The 17,983-nt window shown below is 46.1% G+C and overlaps 1 protein-coding gene across 1 annotated transcript in view; it reads left to right on the top strand.

The window, feature by feature from the left end:
* LOC139699881 (extracellular serine/threonine protein CG31145) overlaps window positions 1-17,016 on the top strand; it is a 326,691-nt gene extending 309,675 nt beyond the window's left edge. Inside the window, exon 7 of the mRNA XM_071598307.1 lies at window positions 16,794-17,016. Within this exon, the coding sequence (XP_071454408.1) occupies window positions 16,794-17,016 (223 nt within the window). The remainder of the gene's footprint in view (window positions 1-16,793) is intronic.
* The last annotated feature ends 967 nt before the right edge of the window (window positions 17,017-17,983 follow it).

The raw sequence follows: 17,983 nt of genomic DNA, 5'->3' as shown, positions 1-17,983 counted from the left end.
TTACTGTCTTAATGACGCCAATACGTCCGGTAATGATGCGAACATTTAACCGCCGGTCCGAATTCAGCACTTAACGCACACGTCAGGAAATATTTGTCACCGATACTTTTTATACAAACCTTGTGTGTCTTAAATTCAGAAGTAACGTGACACTTGCCTTTTCACGAAGCTCAATATCACTTGTGGCGAACTTGTAATAATTTACATGCATGAAGCATGGAATAATTGGGAATAGTTTTCATTTTATTTGCTTCGTTCAATGGTTTACGATGGAAAATATACTGCCATTCATATAGTTTTATATTTTTAGTATTCGCAGTCTTCTTATTATACGCTCTTCTCATCAAAGATCCTTGTACCATGCAAACACCTTTCCGTGGCTTAAGTTCTGGAGTTGGATTGTTTGGGACGTAAGTTTGCGCTCAAGGCCTCTTGTCAAAGATTCATTGAATGGATTGTGTGAGAGAGTCGTGGCGACCGAATAGCGTCGTCATGAGACCACCATCCCCAACGGGTAAAACGCAGTACATGCCTTGGTTTCTTACGACAGAGGATAATTCAGTAAAAGTTCAGTAGGGAGGAATTTAGTCAATGGAAAATGGACGAGGTGAATAAAGCTTTCTGATTTTAAATCTAAAAATATTGATACAGATATTACTAGGAAGAACTGCAGATTTCAGGAGCGAATGGGATACGCAGACGATTAATGGCAATGGCCACATATGGCAATGATGAAGAGGAGGCAAAAATAGCAGCGTCGAAAAAACTTCAATTCTAAATTATCGACTGCTGTTTACCCCGACGATGGATCAACAACTAAAATATTATAATTGCTGGACGTAAGCACTGCGGTGAGAAAAAACGAACGGTGGCCTAATTCATGACTAAAATGTGGGAAGTTGTCTGCAGAAAAACCCGCCGCCAGTAGAGATGGATCACTCTAATCCCATATTTTTCGCCAATGGCTGACGTGAGCCGTATGCCCCTAATTCACGGGGATTCCCTCCGTCAGCACCTCCTGTGCTCTCTTGCCGTTATCGGAATTTGTCCTATTTCTCTATTAAAAAGGTTTTGAGATTCATAGTTTTGCATTTCCAGGAATAGGTGACATTCATGTATCGCAATCGTAAAAACGCCGATAGCATTCAAAGCAACCGCCATCGAGAATATTTGATGAAATAGAAGGTAGCAAAATGTTAAAGAGCATTTATTTTGGTTTTTACTTAATTAATATGCATACACCTCCCTCCTTGACGTGGTGGAAGGGCTTGTGCGTTCCGATGACCCCTAGAGCTGTGCCGTCGGGAGTAATGATAATTGCTCGTAATAGGGTCACCCATGTCAGTTAGGTCGAAGGTTAGGAGCCAGACGAAAGGTGGTCCACGCAGCGTCTGTTCCTCAGTGAGGCGGCTGCAATGGCGTCTGACCCTAAAGGGGCGGCCAATAAGTGATGGTGTCACGTTAAAAACACTATTGAGGGAGGCAACGGGAAACCACCTGAATTATCATTCCCAAGATAAATATGATGGTCACTAGAGAGAACATGAGTCCTGGCAAACACGGGACTCGGCCCAATCGGCCGTGCGTCAAGGCTTCTGCGTTTACAATTTGGACTTGGAATTTGAAAATAAAGAGCAAACGCTTCCTTTTGTTTGAAGTTTTCCTCTATTCTACGGAATCACAAATTAAGTCATTTTATCCATGTTTATCTAGTTTTTCTCAAAAACTATCTTCAAACTCGTCTAAATATGATATTTCTTTCTTTTATTTATTTTTACGAAAAAAGGTTAGGTGGTTGCTTGTTTCAACGAAAAATTTGAGTGATAACGCTGTTCATCACAATATTTTGCGAAAACACACTTTATCTGAAAATCTCAAATTCCCGTGAAATGAATGAAAATTTGGGAATTTATGCGTAGGTAGGTGCCTACTCTGCTGGTATTTTTCTCCGAATTTAAGCGGGAGTGAATGTGTTGAGAATACATGCGGAAACATATGTTGTATTCATTCACAGCCGATGAGGCATAGAACGGTTTGACGAAAATAAAAAAACGTAATTATATCCATTATACATTTCGTCTCTTTATTGTTTTAGGGCAATATCAGTTGCACTCCAGGAGTGAATTCGGTTTCTTATACTCTACAAGAAGAACTTAATGTGTCCGGCAGTGTCGGCAAAGATTTATTAATTTTCATTCAAAATATTTTATCCGATAATCTGTTATTTTCTTTACGTCAATTTTTTCTTCCGAGTCAGACAAAACACACACGCCCACACGCGTGCGTGTGTGTTTTGTGAGAGAAGAGGGGGAGGGAGGGGGTTTTGGCCGACGCCCGGCGGCGAAAATATTCGCAGCAAGTGGGAGGAAGCAGTTGGTGAGCTGAGTGGTGTCGCGCGCTCGGAGAGGGCGGGGGATGGGGGATGACACACACAGGCAGACGCACACAGAGTGGATGGAAGAAGATGGCGGGTGGTGGATGGAGGCGCTTGAGAGCGCATCAATAATGGATGCATTTGCTGTTTGCCGAAGGGGGGAGGGGAATTGGGGAATCGGCCCCTCCTCCTTCTTAGCCTTCCGCCGCCTACCCATCCACTCCAATCTTCCCATTTCCGATCCGTCCTCCCAATCTCTTACATTTCAACGCCCACGTCTCCTCTTTAAGAAAGACTCGCGGGGAAAATGACGCTTTAGAAAGAGCGGACATTAGAAATCCCAATTAATAAAGTTTCTCCGTGTGAACTGTCCGAAGGTCCAGGGCTATTCGGCTAGAGGGAAAATAGTCTCCTTTTGCTTTGGGGGTATCATTCTAGGGAAATGACAAATTCATATATTGTTGCCAGGCAGCAAAAGATGTTGATGGAGGCCGGGATGTGAATGATATATGTCACGTATAAAATCGATTTTATGAAGAGTTCATGATATTAATACTTCTGTACTTCGATGAAGGGTGAAGAAAATCTTTTAATGGAAAAGTCCATGTACTCTACGTTCATATACGTAAATTTAATGAAATAATTTATTTTTTAATATCTGTACGGCTTGTGACGGTCTCGATTATGCGATAATTTTCCAAAAGGGTTTATAGTACATATTTTCGTTCCGGAAAAATATTACCAACATTCCGATATTTAATTAAAATATTGATAGCTTGACTTGAGGAGTCCTCAAAGGGTCGTCATAACTGTCAATGCTCTGTCAATGGACGTTAGTACTTGTTCGCCATAAGATCTTTTCGTATTTTTTTCTAGCTAGAGTTCTTCGAAAAAAATTGACCATAGCGATGACAATGTCACTTTAATAGAATATGGTTTAGCTTTATTAAAATGGCCTCGAAGAACATGTGTGAAGGAAAAGCTTAACCATAATTTTTATTAATTAAAAAAAATTCCAAATGAAGAAATCTATCTATCATATCCCTCAACAAAAAAAATTGATTATGCTATGTTCACTCTTCATGATTGTGATTTGTAAAAAAGGATTTTAGTTAAATATTGAGAATGCATATTAACTTTTCTTGTTTTATTTTGCATAATTTTTTTATTTATTCATTCATGTATTTCTTCAATTATAATGTTACGAAATGTGATCCAGCGGAGAACAATATTTTTGCAAACCGATTATAGCTCAGCCTTTTCCTTTGCGCATGTCCTTCCGGGGCAATTCACTAAACCTGAAACATTCTATTCTATTGAATTGTCGTTGCTTGGTCGATGTTTTTAGAAGAACTCTGGCAATAAAAAATATAGAAGATCTTATAGGGAATAAGTACGTCCAATGAGAACATTGATAGGTATTAGGATAGGTAATGTTTTTCCGTAGTGACTCTTTCTGTAAAACATTTGCAAAAAGTGCCACCAAGATATAGTTTTTATATAATATGGTGTTTTTGAAAAAAGTGAGAATTTCCCTCCAGACAAATGAAAGCAATTATAAAATAGAGAATGGAATCAGCTTATGGACACGTTTACCTTACCTTCGGATGTGTGCGTGTGAGTCAAGACGATAGCCGGGTGGAATGCCTGGTGGTGCTCGGCCGAACAGCCCAAAGGATAAATGAACTTTCGTTCCACTCCGCTCCCCGGGCCCCCCTCTTCCCAACCCTCGTGGCGCCGCTACATGCTTATGAAATATATATGGACCACTCATCTCCTCCCCCCGCTCTTCGGTCGCTTGTCCTTTTTTCACAAGGACGGCGACGATGCGCGCACGGAAGGCGGGCCTCTCTTGTTTCCTTTTTCCATTACATCGTCATCGCCAATTCTGCTGCCTTTCATCTTCGACGCTACGGTCTCTTTGCTCCGAAAGAATCGACGGGAGCGCCCCTCCCCTTTCGTCTTCGCGCTCTGCCCAGTCTCGGATGGGTGAAAGTTTTCATGGGCATTTGAATTGTTAATGTACCAGTACACAATCCGCCACCCACGTGCTCTGCCGATTATTGAGGCGACCAAATGTATGGCTGGGTGCATGTGCTCTTGTTGGGATGCGATGAATATTGTGGAATCCACGCTCAGGAATCAATTACTCGCGAATGAATCATAAAACAACGCAACTAAGATGCGTAATGGTAATTAGATACAGATATATATTTTATAGCATTTAATGATTGGCTTTGGTCCTTAAATCAGTACACAAAGAGCGGCGAGGTACCCTATGGTGGATGTCATAGTTTTCGGATGCATGACGGGGTGTTTTGGGGCTGAAGCACAGCCCGCACGCACTCAATAGCTCTCGCTAGATAGCATTCTCGGCATCCGATTCAACGTTCCAGCATCACCGTTCCAGCATCACCGTTCCCGCCGACTACTTTCCCCACCGACATCATAACCAAGAAGCTTCCACATGCAATACACTTCTCCTCCGTGTCCTCGTGCCCTCGGCAGAGATCCGGAAAGAGCACGCGGCTATCGAATGCTTCGCTCCACAAGAGGACCGAGCATATAAATGAAGAGAAAAAGAAACTCTTCATCATATTTATTCGTTTCCTCAAACAGGAGGAACCTCTTCGCCGCCCCAAGGAGCTCTCCTAAACATTCTCTCTTCCCAAGACACCGCCTCGCAGACAAACGCTTATTTCCCCTGCAAATGTCGCATTTCACAAACGAACGAATAAAATGTTCACATTCCGCTGTAATAGTTAGTTATTGTGCCGAGCCAAGTGACAAAATGTTGGCACTTTGCACAGTGACCAATGTGCAGCTCTCGGAGGATCACTCCCTCTACTCCTTCCGATGATGCCTCAAAATCCAAAGCACCAACCCCCATTGAACAACGGTGCACGTCACTATTTTTGCCTCAGACGCGATCTTAAACCTTCCACCCATGACCACAACCTCCGTGACACACCCATACGGGAGAAGGGCGGCAGGAAACGCAAAACCCTGAATTGTGCCATCGACCGCGTCGTGCATCCCAGGATCAAAGATGCGTTCAATGCATTCAAATATCGTGCGCCAAGCGATGGCGCACGATAATATTTCTATTTAATCTTTTTATTTCTGTCGCGTTATTTTGGAATAAGATGTCACGGTAATATTTTCTTGATTTCTGTTTGTAACCGTACTGATTTTAACTCTAGCAAATGTTTGTGTGGATCTTTGCGTATTGAGAGTTGCCATTTGTTGGCCTGAAGTGGCTGACTGACGCTTAGCCCTCGAGATTGATTCTCTGCCGTGACCTCTGAAGTGAAGCGGTCACCCTTCCTCCGTTCTGCGCGCGGCTTCCCGCGGTGTGCCCTCGGGGACCCGTCATCCCAATCACGCCAATGATTCCCCGTCCCACCCTCCCCCCCAAACACATCCCTTCATCATCATCTTTCCGCGGTTTCCTTTGAAGCGGCAAATAAGAGACTCTCTTTTAGATTCCCTTTCCAGATCTCCGCCATCTCCCAGCAAACGAGAACGCGGAATTATTCAGTGTGCCTACCTCTGTTGTCCAGGGTTTCGGAGGGATGGGTTGATCGGTCGTCGGGAGAAAGGGCACCAAGGCGTGGCGGATTCACGCTGGATTTAATCCGCCCTCTGCGATGGGCCCCGGCCCCAAGCGCAGAAGGGATTCTGTTAGCATAGATTGGAGATGGCACTACAAATTGCCACAGACCGAAGTTGTTTTTCGCTCCTCGCGTTTCGACTACCTGAGACGTCTCATTCGCGGGCAGTGACGCATTTTCTACGGATTCCTGACTGAGTAGAGGGCAGATGGTCATCGGACCCTGCCCGGAGGGCCTTGGGTTTGATTCCCGCGCGACGCCTCTGAATTCTGCCCTCGCTTATCTGGGCCTTGTAGGAAGCCATAGGCTGCTCGTTTGAAGTAATCAGTGTCCTTCGCTGGTGGTGATTGAAAACGTGAACCTCACCGGGGTCAGTTTTGGTGAAGAAACAAACTCTCATATTTTCACTCTGCATTATTGTCTTCAGTCCTATGCCAAAAATTGCTAATTTTGTCCTTGCGAGAGGATGTTTTATTAAGTGCGATCCATCCGTACCAAATTATCTGGCTCCAATCTTTTGAATATCTTAAATATGAATGATTAAAGTTTCGATGATGAAATAATTGAATCAATGGTTTATTACTGTTTATTTTTGATTGCTTATTGTGAATGTTGAATAATGGGTGCAGGTCACATTTTTATTTTATTTGCATTACGCGTTTTATTATTAAAATATCAGGTACTACTCTCCCCTGTAGGTTACGACCTTGACGCGTTGGAAGGGTATTCGCGTTCCGTTGACCACTAGAGTTGTTTTGGCAGTGGGCAATCATAATTACGCCTGATAGGGTCATTTATACTAGTTAGTTAAGGGGTAGGAACCAGAAGGCTTGGAAATAGTCCTCGCATATTCCGTTCCCCAGTGGTGCGACTGCAAAGGTGGCTGGCATAGACCATTTGAATGAAATGAGCCACGGTAAAAAACACTATTGATGAAAGCGACGGAGAAACCACCTGAATTCTCATGACAAATATGGAAGGTAACGAAGACATAATGATTCCTGGCAACAACGGGACTCGGCTCACTGGGTCGGGTGACGCCTCCGAATCGGAGGAGGCAAGGTCCAACTGCGGAGGTTGTAATCACACCACACCTCCCCTAGCCTCCAAACCCACACCCATCCTCTTGCCTCCCTCACGTTCATAAAGCCTCACTCCTCATATTTCAAGGTTCAAGTAATCCTCTCCTATCATCTTTACTCAGAGTACCCATCATCACCTCTTTACTTGCAAGCGCCTCTTTCGCTGTCACAATTCTTCTCCTAAAGTCTCATTCACGCTTCCCCTTTTCCTCCAAAATACATGATCCACTCCACCCGCTCTAGTTTGTTCCCTCCGTCTTTTGCGTCTAATATTGCTTTCCTACTTCTCGAGAATCCTACTATTGCTTTTGTTTTTCTATATTTAATCTTCACCCCATACCTATCGTATTGTTCCTATGAAGCGTACAATGACTTCTATTTCCTTGGCTGACAGTTTCATTATTTCATGATCATCTGCATACCTGGCCAACTCATTCATATCGCCGCCAACTCCTATTCCCAGCTTCAGCATACCACGTTCAGCATTTCCTCATGTTGTACATGAGTATCCAGCGATCTCGCCCCCACCTGCCCACTCCCGAGTCTCCCCCTGCAGCCCTGCCATTCATTCAATGCACAAATTATACGAATCAGTCCATAACTGTCCCGTCCAGTCCACATCCATCATTCCTCAAGGTGTCAATTGGCTTTGACCACTCTACGCCACCAAAAACCTTCTCGAAAACTACGAAGCACACAAAAACATCCCGATTGTATTCAATACTTCCTTCTACCTCTCATCCCTGCAATAGGCTCTCCATCCGTTCCTCTTCCCTTTCTAAACCCAACTCATCTTTCCTGAGACAGTTGCTGCAAAACTTCTCCACACGTTGGCCTTGCGGTGCGAAGCAAGTGAGGAAGACACTCTCTACTGCTTGCGAAAATTCCAGCAGTCTTCATTCTGCGTATGCGACGACCTTCGGCGGACCGCGATTCCTTCCGGATTGTTTTTCCATCCCCGAAGCTCTGTCAAGTTGAAGAGGAGAAGAGAATGTGTCGTCACATCCGCCCTCGGACGCCGGAGAAAGATGATATCTCGTTGCTCAGTTGCGGTTGCCATGATCAAGTCCGACATAGCTCGAGTGCATTGCAAACGCTCTGCGATCAAAGTGTCGCCATGTACCCGGGGGGGAGGGGTCGAACTAATAATCTTCCGAAGCCTTTAATGACCCTTTCGACTCGACGATCTCTGGCGACCTCTACGCGGAGCCTTCTCTGGTGGCGCCACTGTCGATGCACGAAACGTGAGTGTGCATTTTCATCGGGGGAGTTTGAGATTCATCGGAGGAAGTCGAAGGGGAGGAAGGGTTTCACTTCAATATCTGCGGGAGCGAAGGGTTTAAGACGGGGGAGGGAGAGGGGGACTCGCCGAGGGATAATTGGTTGCCACGTGACACCACCCCTTCGATGGAAAAGGGACCCTTTCGCCTCGCTGCGGCGGTAGGTGGGAAAAAGAGGGGAAAGGGGGGGGGGGAGCGAGGGGTGTGAATTATTGAGCACACACCGCCCCTCGCCACCCCCGCTTGGAACATCCGCCAACGGCGCGCCATTGTCCGACAAGCCCTCCGCCCTGCTCCCCGCTTACCTCACTCTCGGCACCCTTGATTCCATTACTACACTCTCCGTATACCCTTTGAAATTCTCCCGTCGCTCTCCTCTCTCGCCCCCGCCCCCAAGGAGCACCAAATAAAAACAAGGAAGGGGACCAGAATGTCTTCCTTCGCCACCGCCGAGAAAGGCCCCGCATCGGCCACCACAGACGACCCTCCGTCCTCCCGGGGCCTCTTCGAACCGTGTCACGGCGGGTGCCAGGTCAGTCGGCGATGCCCTGCTAATTGCGCCGCGTGCCATGCTGACCGACGGTGCTTCGCGACAATGCGTGAAGGGTTCCTATTTCGCGAATCCCTGCCCACTCCTGCTCCCCCTGCTATCTTTCAATGTCCCTCTTCATTTGAAGAACGTCCGGTGGATGGCGCACGGAAGGGTTAACTTAGGCGTCAGCTGTTTTAAGAGAAAGTCTGTGATGGGGGGATCATTTTATGCTAGGACACACCATAAAATGTACCGGTGAAAATGTTTTTCTGAAGAGTACGTGAAGTACTGCATTCAGACTGTCGGTAAAGTTTGCGCATAATCGCAGGTCGAATTGGCATTGATAAGAAGGCAGTTCACGCGCCATTATCACTGAAAATTTGCCGATGCGAAATATATGCGCTAAACTCGTCCTCCGAAGGTCTTTAGGCGAACGGCCAATAGCAGAGTCGGAAGTGTCTGCTGGCGAAGGCCTTCTGCAACGGCATTGCGACGATTCCCCAAGTCCACAAATCAAGTTCAAATTCACAGTCCCAACTCGGCACCAGTGGACTATTTCCTATTCCCTATAAAAGTGAAATCCCTGAAAAGACCTGGGACCATGGGACCCCAAGTGCCGTCGAAGAAGCTTGGACACACAATAAAGGACCTTCCGCCGCCTACCAGGGAGCCTCCCGAGTTGGGGCCGCGGGTACAAAAGTCGAGATGCTCAATGCATGTGCTTTGAAGAATTTTGAGGTTTTATAACAACATCTGAAATAAATCTCTTTTTCCGATACTTCTTGTACAAACCACACATTGTTGGTTTTTGTTTCCTCTCTGTCTCGTAAAATTATCAGGCCATTCATGGCTTTTTTTCTTAAAGCGTGTGTCGTAATAGTTTCCAAAATTGTGAATTTACAGACATTCAAATAGTAATCCCAAAGAAAATTGGTGTAACTTTTTCAAACCTCTTTTGCGTAATAATGATGATGAAAATGAAAATAAATATCGCCAGAATTGTCCAAAATTCACCAGAGAAGGACTCCGTATTTCAAGAACAATAATTTCTATTCGTGCTTCCTTGGGCACAGTATTCTGTGATTTGTCATGATTATTGATAACTTAAGTGATGGAAGTGATTCCAGAAAATAATGACGTCCTATACTTTGGAAAATAGTTTTGTCTACTTTCCTTCTAGAAAAATCTCTTCCTCTAACGCATACACGTGGCTCGGGTATTCATTTATCCGTCGTTTGTGTCCGTAATATTCCGTCGCCATGGCATTCTCCTCCTCTCCCAGCGTCGCACGAAGAAAGAGGTTATTCGTATTCTCGGGGACGGAGGCCTCCTTTGCCAAATAAGCCTCCCGCCACCCCTCCCCCACTGCTCGAGAGTGCTTTCCCACCCACCCACCAACAGTGGAAATGGAGGCAACAAAAATTATTTTGAGTAGCCATTATATATTCATGGGCACTCCAGCAAGAAGAAATTCTTTTTAATTGGCTACTTGATAAATCATCGGGGTCGATGGCGGGGGTCAATTTGACCCCAATTAAATTCCAACTTTTCCTTCCACCCCTGCTTTCCTTCCCGCCCCTTGCCCCGCCCTCTCACTCGCACACCCTCCCTCCCTTCACCCCAGCGTTCACCGTCGCCATATCTACGAACATTTCGGTTTGCGCTCCATGCAGCTATTCCCATTGGCTACCTGAAAAATCACGTGCCACGGCAAACGGCAAATGTGTCCAGATTTTTGAATTTTCTGAACCGATTGCCGCAGAAATGTCTTTTCTCGGGTCGTCGGACGTCACCCCCTTGGTTCTTTCGATCAGTTATCATCCATGACTTATCCTCTTTATGAAACTTCTTTATTGAACAAAGCTCGCTACAAGGAGGCTACAATTAATAACTTCGAGTATTATAAGCAAAGCCGTGAATTCAGTAATCGATCCGAAAGTCGGTTTTGTAGGAGATGACACAGTTCACCCAGGACTGACTAACCCCAACAGTGGCATGTGTAACTCACGCATTAGCAGGGCAATAAGGGCGAACAGTGCCCACTGTGGTTTTCCTGGAATCTGGTACCCGAAAAATCACACAGTTTGTGTTAAACTGTGGGTTCCCAGAGAAACGTACCCGAGCATCGAACCCGAGCCCTCCGGTTCAACGCTCCACCCCTGGGTTACCACGACTCCTACTTAAAGTTAAATTTTAAAACGTAATATCGCCATGATCGTAATATATTTTTAAAACAATTTTATTCGCTGAGTCGAGTATCGGTGTCCGAAGCCTTGTTTTAGTTCGGGGTCCTCGCAAGAGGTTTCACACAGTTTGCGACAGTGTAATACGACCAGTATGCATGTGCTCAGAGAAGGAGCGACTCCAACGCCCAACGGGTCAGCCCTCGAACGAGGGAATGGCGGCTGGAAAATCGGGTGGACAGTCCGTCTCCACTTCTACCGTCCCCGTTTCACACTGGAATCGTGTTCGAACCGCACGAGAACCGTACGATGAGTTCCACATAAATGAGCTCGGGGACTGTGTCCGCCTTCAGGTCACTCGTGAACCCTGCCGCATCGCGTGGGAGAGGTCGTACGACAGCGTCCGGGCGGATGGACGGAAGGGGCGTCCTCGCCCCTGCCCCTTCCCGGTGAGCGACTCCTCTCGTGGAGTCGGAGCCACGAGAGGAGTCGCCCCCGCACGACGGTCGCCTCGGACGGTTTCTTTGGGCAAACGAGAGAGATGAAAGGAAGGAATTGGAAGGGAGGGAGAACGGAGGAGGAGAATGAGAAATCATTCTACGCTCCCTCGAAATAAATAATTAGCCGTGCCAAATATAGACTCCCAAACCGCCCCCCACTCCCTCCACCATCCCTCTCGGTTAAATTTTGTATTATCTCCGCTTAAAGTTTGTCATTTGCCTCCCGGCTGACGTTTTTCTATTTGCCGCGACTTCTCCTCAAGCGACGGATCGCGAGCAACTTGCCCCATCCCCCATATTCTCTCCCCTCACAACTCGGGCGAATGCAAAACCGTTGAGTCCCGTCGCGTTGCTTCCGTCGATTTCTCCCAGAGCGCGGATTGAGTTTGGACTACTTTAGTCATGTCACCGCCAGGGTGGCCTTTCGCGTGTTTTTTAATCGCTTCGCGTGCCCCAATGCGACCGACGCACCAACCGCCCCTCGTGTCTTCACAGCGCCATGATGCGTGTATCCATTTTCGCCTCACTGCATTCATTTCATGACATTTTCAATTAGGTAGATCCTTCGCCATTGCCCATTGCCTCCATCTTATGCAGAATCACCTGCCGAGGGAAACAGTTTAACATTTTTCGGGCTGATTGATAGTTTTAAAGTTATATTCACTCTTTCTTTATTGATTCATTTTAGAGTTTTTCTGACTAAATTTCATTTACATATATATATACATACCCAGGCGCCTGTTTTCATACTCTCTTGGAGCAAGTCCAGTCTGGCACGATGAAATGAAAGTATCTCAGTGCACAATGCAGTCAGTAAAGACATACGAATTAGTTTATCACAAAAGGTGTGGTGAAAATATTTCACTGTCTGAACTTTACTGTTTTATTGGCTGAATTGGCTGAGCAAATATCCAAAGTGAACGCATTTAAACAACCATTTCTCGGCATTGAAAATACTTTTGCTAGTAAACAATTCTTCGCTTTTGGTAGACCAATGATTTGGGCCCCAAATAAGGTGTGATCAAAAAAGAGAGGACTCATTTTATAACTTGTTTATTTCGACGGATACAGCTTAATCGAATGTTTCGCCCTCAAAGTACACGCTTTGGCTGATGACACACCTTTGTCACTGTTTCTTCCAGCTCTCGAACTCGAAGGTGGTACCTTAGGGATCCTCTTCAGGTCCACCGCACTATTAGTTTTAATATCCGTAATAGATTCGAAAAGGTGCCCTTTCTAGGTCGATTTTAATTTTGGGAATAAAAAGAAAGTTTTAAAAAACTCTGGGTCGGACTTGGCTCGATCCAGGAGTTCCTGACAAATGACCACACGTTTTTGTCTCTCTGCATCGGTCAGCACCAGCGGGACGAATTTTGATGCGACGCGCGTCATGCCCAAAATGTCAGTCAAAATTGTCTGACTGGATCCAAAACTAACTTCCTCGGCTATCTCCATAACAGCTAAACGGCGATATTTCCGCGCCAAATTGACGTGGTTTGGGTCTGTCGAAGTGGAAGACCACCCCGTTCGCGAATCTTCATCTATCGAGGTTCTGCCCGATTTACAACGACTGTACCACTGGCTTCGACTCATAGCTTCATTAGTAAAGGCTTGCTGAATCATTCCAAAAGTCTCTCTAGCACTTTTGCAAGTTTGAAACAAAATTTCACGCAACCACGCTGTTCCTTCGCTTTTCAACGTTTGTGTCAATCGGGCGACAACCGTCCAGTGAACCAATCCTCATCGCGAGAGTAGTCCTTTGGGCATCGGATTGGCGAACTTGGTCCCCGACGATGATGACTTGTCGCCCTCGAAGACATTTTAATTGTTAAGGAAGGGAAATTTTGATCCGTTGCCCCGCTGGGGGGTGCAGGGGGGAGGGCGAATTAAGAATTGAGAACTCCCCATCCCTTTCCGCGACCCCCGAGAGCCCCATCGACCACGGTTTGGTTGGCCCATCGCCAGCCAACCCCTCCCCCACGACCGAATTCCGCATTCGCCGCGGCGGTTAGAGAAACGAGTGAAGAGAGGAAGGGGGCGTGCCAAGGTGGGGGAGGGATATGGTCAAGAGAGTCCTGTGCCGAGATTAATGTTTGACCCACTCCTCCCTCTAAATGAAGCCCTTAATGACTGCGCTGACAGACTCCTCTTGAATGTTTAACTGGTAACCTCCCCCTACGCCTTCGTCCATCGCTTTTCTCTTCGCACGTCTCTCTGTTCCCACGACCCTCTCCCCTCGAAACCCCTCCTCCAGCCAACAGCACCTCTCCCCCCCACCGTCGGGCACTGTGCTGGTGCCAGGAGGGACACGAAAGTACGTACGCATTTGGGGCACCTTCCTGGATGAATGGGAGCGATTAGGGCTGCGACGAAGTAGGGCTTCGATCTGAGCGAATCCCACAATTTTTCAATCCCGAGATTCATTCCCGATCCCGGAAAGAAATGTCTCTTCAAATCCCGGCCTCCCTCGATTCGTGTTTTCTATTGATGGAAATTCCCGCTTCACCCGTATGTCTCTCGCTCGAATTTCCTCCCGCTGGCGGGCGCTATGCTTTTCCTGTGGCGACCGCCTGAACACAAAAAGAATTTAGTGAATCGTGCTTGAAACTTTCCCGAAAGAAACTTGAAAAATCAAATTTTGTAAACTCCAGGGAATTTTATTTAAAACGATCGGTTTCGTCGAACAGTCAACGCCTTCAGCCAAAGGTCTACAGAAGTAGGAATATGCTATTAAAGGGATTTTTATCTCTATTAGTTTAACATTAGTCCGAAATATTTCTCGAAATATTAATTTTTTGGGAGTCTTTTTTGAAAATAAAAAGCAAACTTTCTTAATTCTGGGCCAAGCCGAAACATGGTAAAAATGAATTCATGGATATATCACTAGGGATCTGTTTCTATAAGCTTGCAAGTATTGAGAGTCAATTGTATGTTTAGCATTGTGGAAGTATTCCGAGTCCGCTAAAGATGAAGATTGGTCCGCGCATATCCACCCACGAATGCAAGATTGACTGCGCAGATGACGCAACCTCCCTCCTCTGCCCTGAAATATTTCCTCCATTTCTATTCTTAGGAAATTGGGCCGGGCGACATTTTTTCGTCTTTTGTGCTCTTCTGGTGTATTTCATTAAACCTTCGAAGCGTTTGTTTGCAAAAACCTGTGGCTTTTTAGAAATAATATATTTCCCGTCATTCGACACAGATGCTGTCGACAAACAGACAATTTCTACAGAGTCGAATGATAAAATAGCTCTCTATGAGGTGCATTCTTATCGCCAATTTCGCCATTATTCTTCAGTGTTGCAATAAAAACCGCATGTACTTGGTGGTTTGGACTGATTTTCAAGATCTATGTACTTTTAATTTTTAAATGTTTTATAAAGTTTGCCAGACTGTTTTTCTAATAAATAAATGTTCTTGAGGAATCAAATTAGTTATTCAATTAATTTACCTCTTTCGGTGCTGCTGTTTTCTCAATGTCGCATACAATCAGCACATGAGCATAAAGCATAAATATAACCTTTTTTCAGGATCAACATTAAACCATTTTCATTTCAAAGGAAGAGAGACTCTATCTTGAAAGCATGCTCCCGACATTTTATCGTAAAATATTTAAGTTTTGGAGATGCGAATGATGCTTTCATCGAAAAAAGTGGGTTTTCGCTGTTTTTTTAAACATTATAAATCTATAGCATCAATAAACAATTTCTGCACGACTGAATCATAGAAAATGCATGTTATTGTATGATCAGTCGAGTTCTCAAAGAGTTTTCGCTATTCATAAAGAAATTTAGCTGTGTTTCGGTGTGGTGGGATCCAACAGACCCCATGCGTCACCATTAACGAATGTATGCATGCCATGGCTGACCACAGAGCCCGTTTCATTCCCTGTTGCGTTTTGCGAAGGTGACGAGAGACTCGCACAGTCAAGAGCTGCGTCATCTGCAGCCGGGGGTATAAGCAGATGCGTCAGCCGGGGTTCGATCCAGAGGGCAAATTGTCTCTGTGCACTTGGCCGGCGTGCCACTAGGCTACCCGTTTCTCAAATTCTTCAAAAAGTAAAATATTGTCTCCCGAAATGAGAGCCGTTTCGGGAGACAATATGGGTTGCATTACACAATTAAATATTACATAGTGCCCTACAAGCCACCTCTAGGATGTGTGGTAGGGGGTGAATTTACTAATGTGATCATGACCGGGCCGGACAGGACCGGGTTCGTGGAAATAATGGAATCTTAAATCTACAGGGTTCGTCCGGAAAATAAGTGTACTGAGCTCAGGAAAAAAAATTTATTACACTTTTACATATCTTAAGCTAATATTCCTCAAAATAGGACCCTTGTGAGTCGATACACTTGTTCCAGCGGCGTTCCCATTCCTGGAACGCTCCCGCGAAGGCATCATCGGGAACCTCTCGAAGACTCGTCGTCGACCTCTTCTCTGCCCTCCACGAACACCTTGTTCCACCGAAAGATCATGTTTCTGGATATGGCTGACTCCCCGTAAGCCTGGTTAATCATACCGACAGTTTCGGTAGACGATTTCCCAAGTTTTACCGCAAATTTGATGGATTAACGCTGCTCCAAAAACTTCGGCATCGCGTTCCGTGACGTAGGTCGAAGCGTGGAGGTTCGCGTTAACAGAGCTCCTCACTACACCACAGCTCAGAGCCGACTGCCTTTTTCAGCGTCGCTTGCCAACATACTCCCCTCCAATCGCAGCCCGTCAGAGCGGTGCTGGGCGCGCCTGGAGCGGCGGGAAAAAATCAGTAGTCAGTACACTTATTTTCCGGACGAACCCTGTATCTGTTCTACACTTAATTTCCCGAATTTTATTCACATGATCAATGTATGCAAGAGATTTAATCTGTAATTTTACCTACGATCCATTGAGTGATTCCCAGCCTAGGTCCTCCAATATTTTGGATTCGATGCTAAGTTTTTCATAGCAATGTTTTACAAATCTAGTTCATCTTCGCTGCACGCAATCAATCCTACTTCAGAGGGTCCTATTAATACTAGAAGCATATTCTAAATGAGGTCTAACCAGCGAAAGAGAGCATTTCTCTTTGGCCTAGTCATCACATTTACCCGGTACCCTTCTAATGAATCCTAATTTTTGTTCGCGTGTCCACATTGCGTTCGCGGCAGTCCGTGGGTTGGCCTTGAAGATCGGGTGTTGACCAGTTGACCAAAACTTCGTTTCCTTTTTCTTCCGACAAAACGCAGGTTCCACAACGGCATGCGCAAGCTGAGCCACCTGATGCGGGACTCGATGGCCTCCGACCCGGTCAACCCCGTGCTGTGGGAGCCGCACCTTGCGGCGCTCGACCGCCGGGTGGCCATCATTCTCAAGGCCGTGCGGCAGTGCGTCACGAGGAGCTCCGCGCCTGCGCAGTCCGCGGCAGTCGACGAGGAGGCCTACGCGGCCAAGGACGCGGAAGTGTCCTAGTGATCATTGACCCGGAGGGGGGGCGGCGCCCCCCGGACTCGAGGCCTCGACGGCCCGACACGGGCGCCCTTTGGCACACCTAGGCCCACTACTATCCAAATTAAAGTATACATCGAGGAAGAGATGGAGTTGAATGGGGAAAATGCAGGGTCTTAATACGTTTTGCTCGTATCTAAAAACTGTGGTTGATCATTAAGAAGGGAATAAAGGAGAAGGGTTCGATACATTTTTAAGGGGTCGACGGAGGACTTACATGATCTTCTCTCTCGCTTCACGTCGAGAGTTCTCATCCCAATTTTCTAAAACGACGGGGGTGAATTTGCGTCATCCATTTTGCTGGGGGCAAATCCCCGCACAAGTGTCCAGTCATGCCGAAATCTTATTTTCCTGTAAACTTAAGCAAAATTATCCTCCATGTTCTTGTATCTATGGGCTCCAACTTGGGGTCTTGAGGCGACGAGGGATCCTGGGTTGTACAATAAGGGGAAAAGCGCTGAAAGCCACGGATGAGTAGGAGGTACTTACATTAGCAGGAAACGGACCCCGAGTCGGGACGAGCGGAGTCGTTCACACGTCTACTCAACATTATGTGGTGATGCACTGCACACACACTGCCAGGTATTTGTTATTCCTCGTAACAATGTCAACAATCCCGTTGTTGGCGCTTGCATATAATAAACTCAAGCCGTCAATGAGCCACTGTTTGAGCCTGGGACTCGTCGAGGGGAAGAAACGTGTCAATTTGGACTTCAAATTGATCACGTGGTCCCTTCCGGAAATGTGGTTCCTCTCTGCTCGCCCCTCTCGACCGCTGTCTGCTAATCTGTTTTCCGTCACACCTAACACTTAAAATATAGCCCCGTAATTAAATGGCCATTTCAATTTTGTAATAGGCAGAGTAGAATTGTGGATTTACGAATGCTCCACGGTTTCACAATTCTACTCCACTTGTCCAACGGTAAGAACT

The sequence above is a fragment of the Hetaerina americana genome, unplaced genomic scaffold (genome assembly GCF_022747635.1).
Source record: "Hetaerina americana unplaced genomic scaffold, ioHetAmer1.1.p SCAF_97, whole genome shotgun sequence".
In the NCBI taxonomy this organism is placed as follows: Eukaryota; Metazoa; Arthropoda; class Insecta; order Odonata; family Calopterygidae; genus Hetaerina; species Hetaerina americana.
Note: the sequence above shows the minus strand (reverse complement) of the source record. Positions and strands in the feature narration are given on the sequence as shown.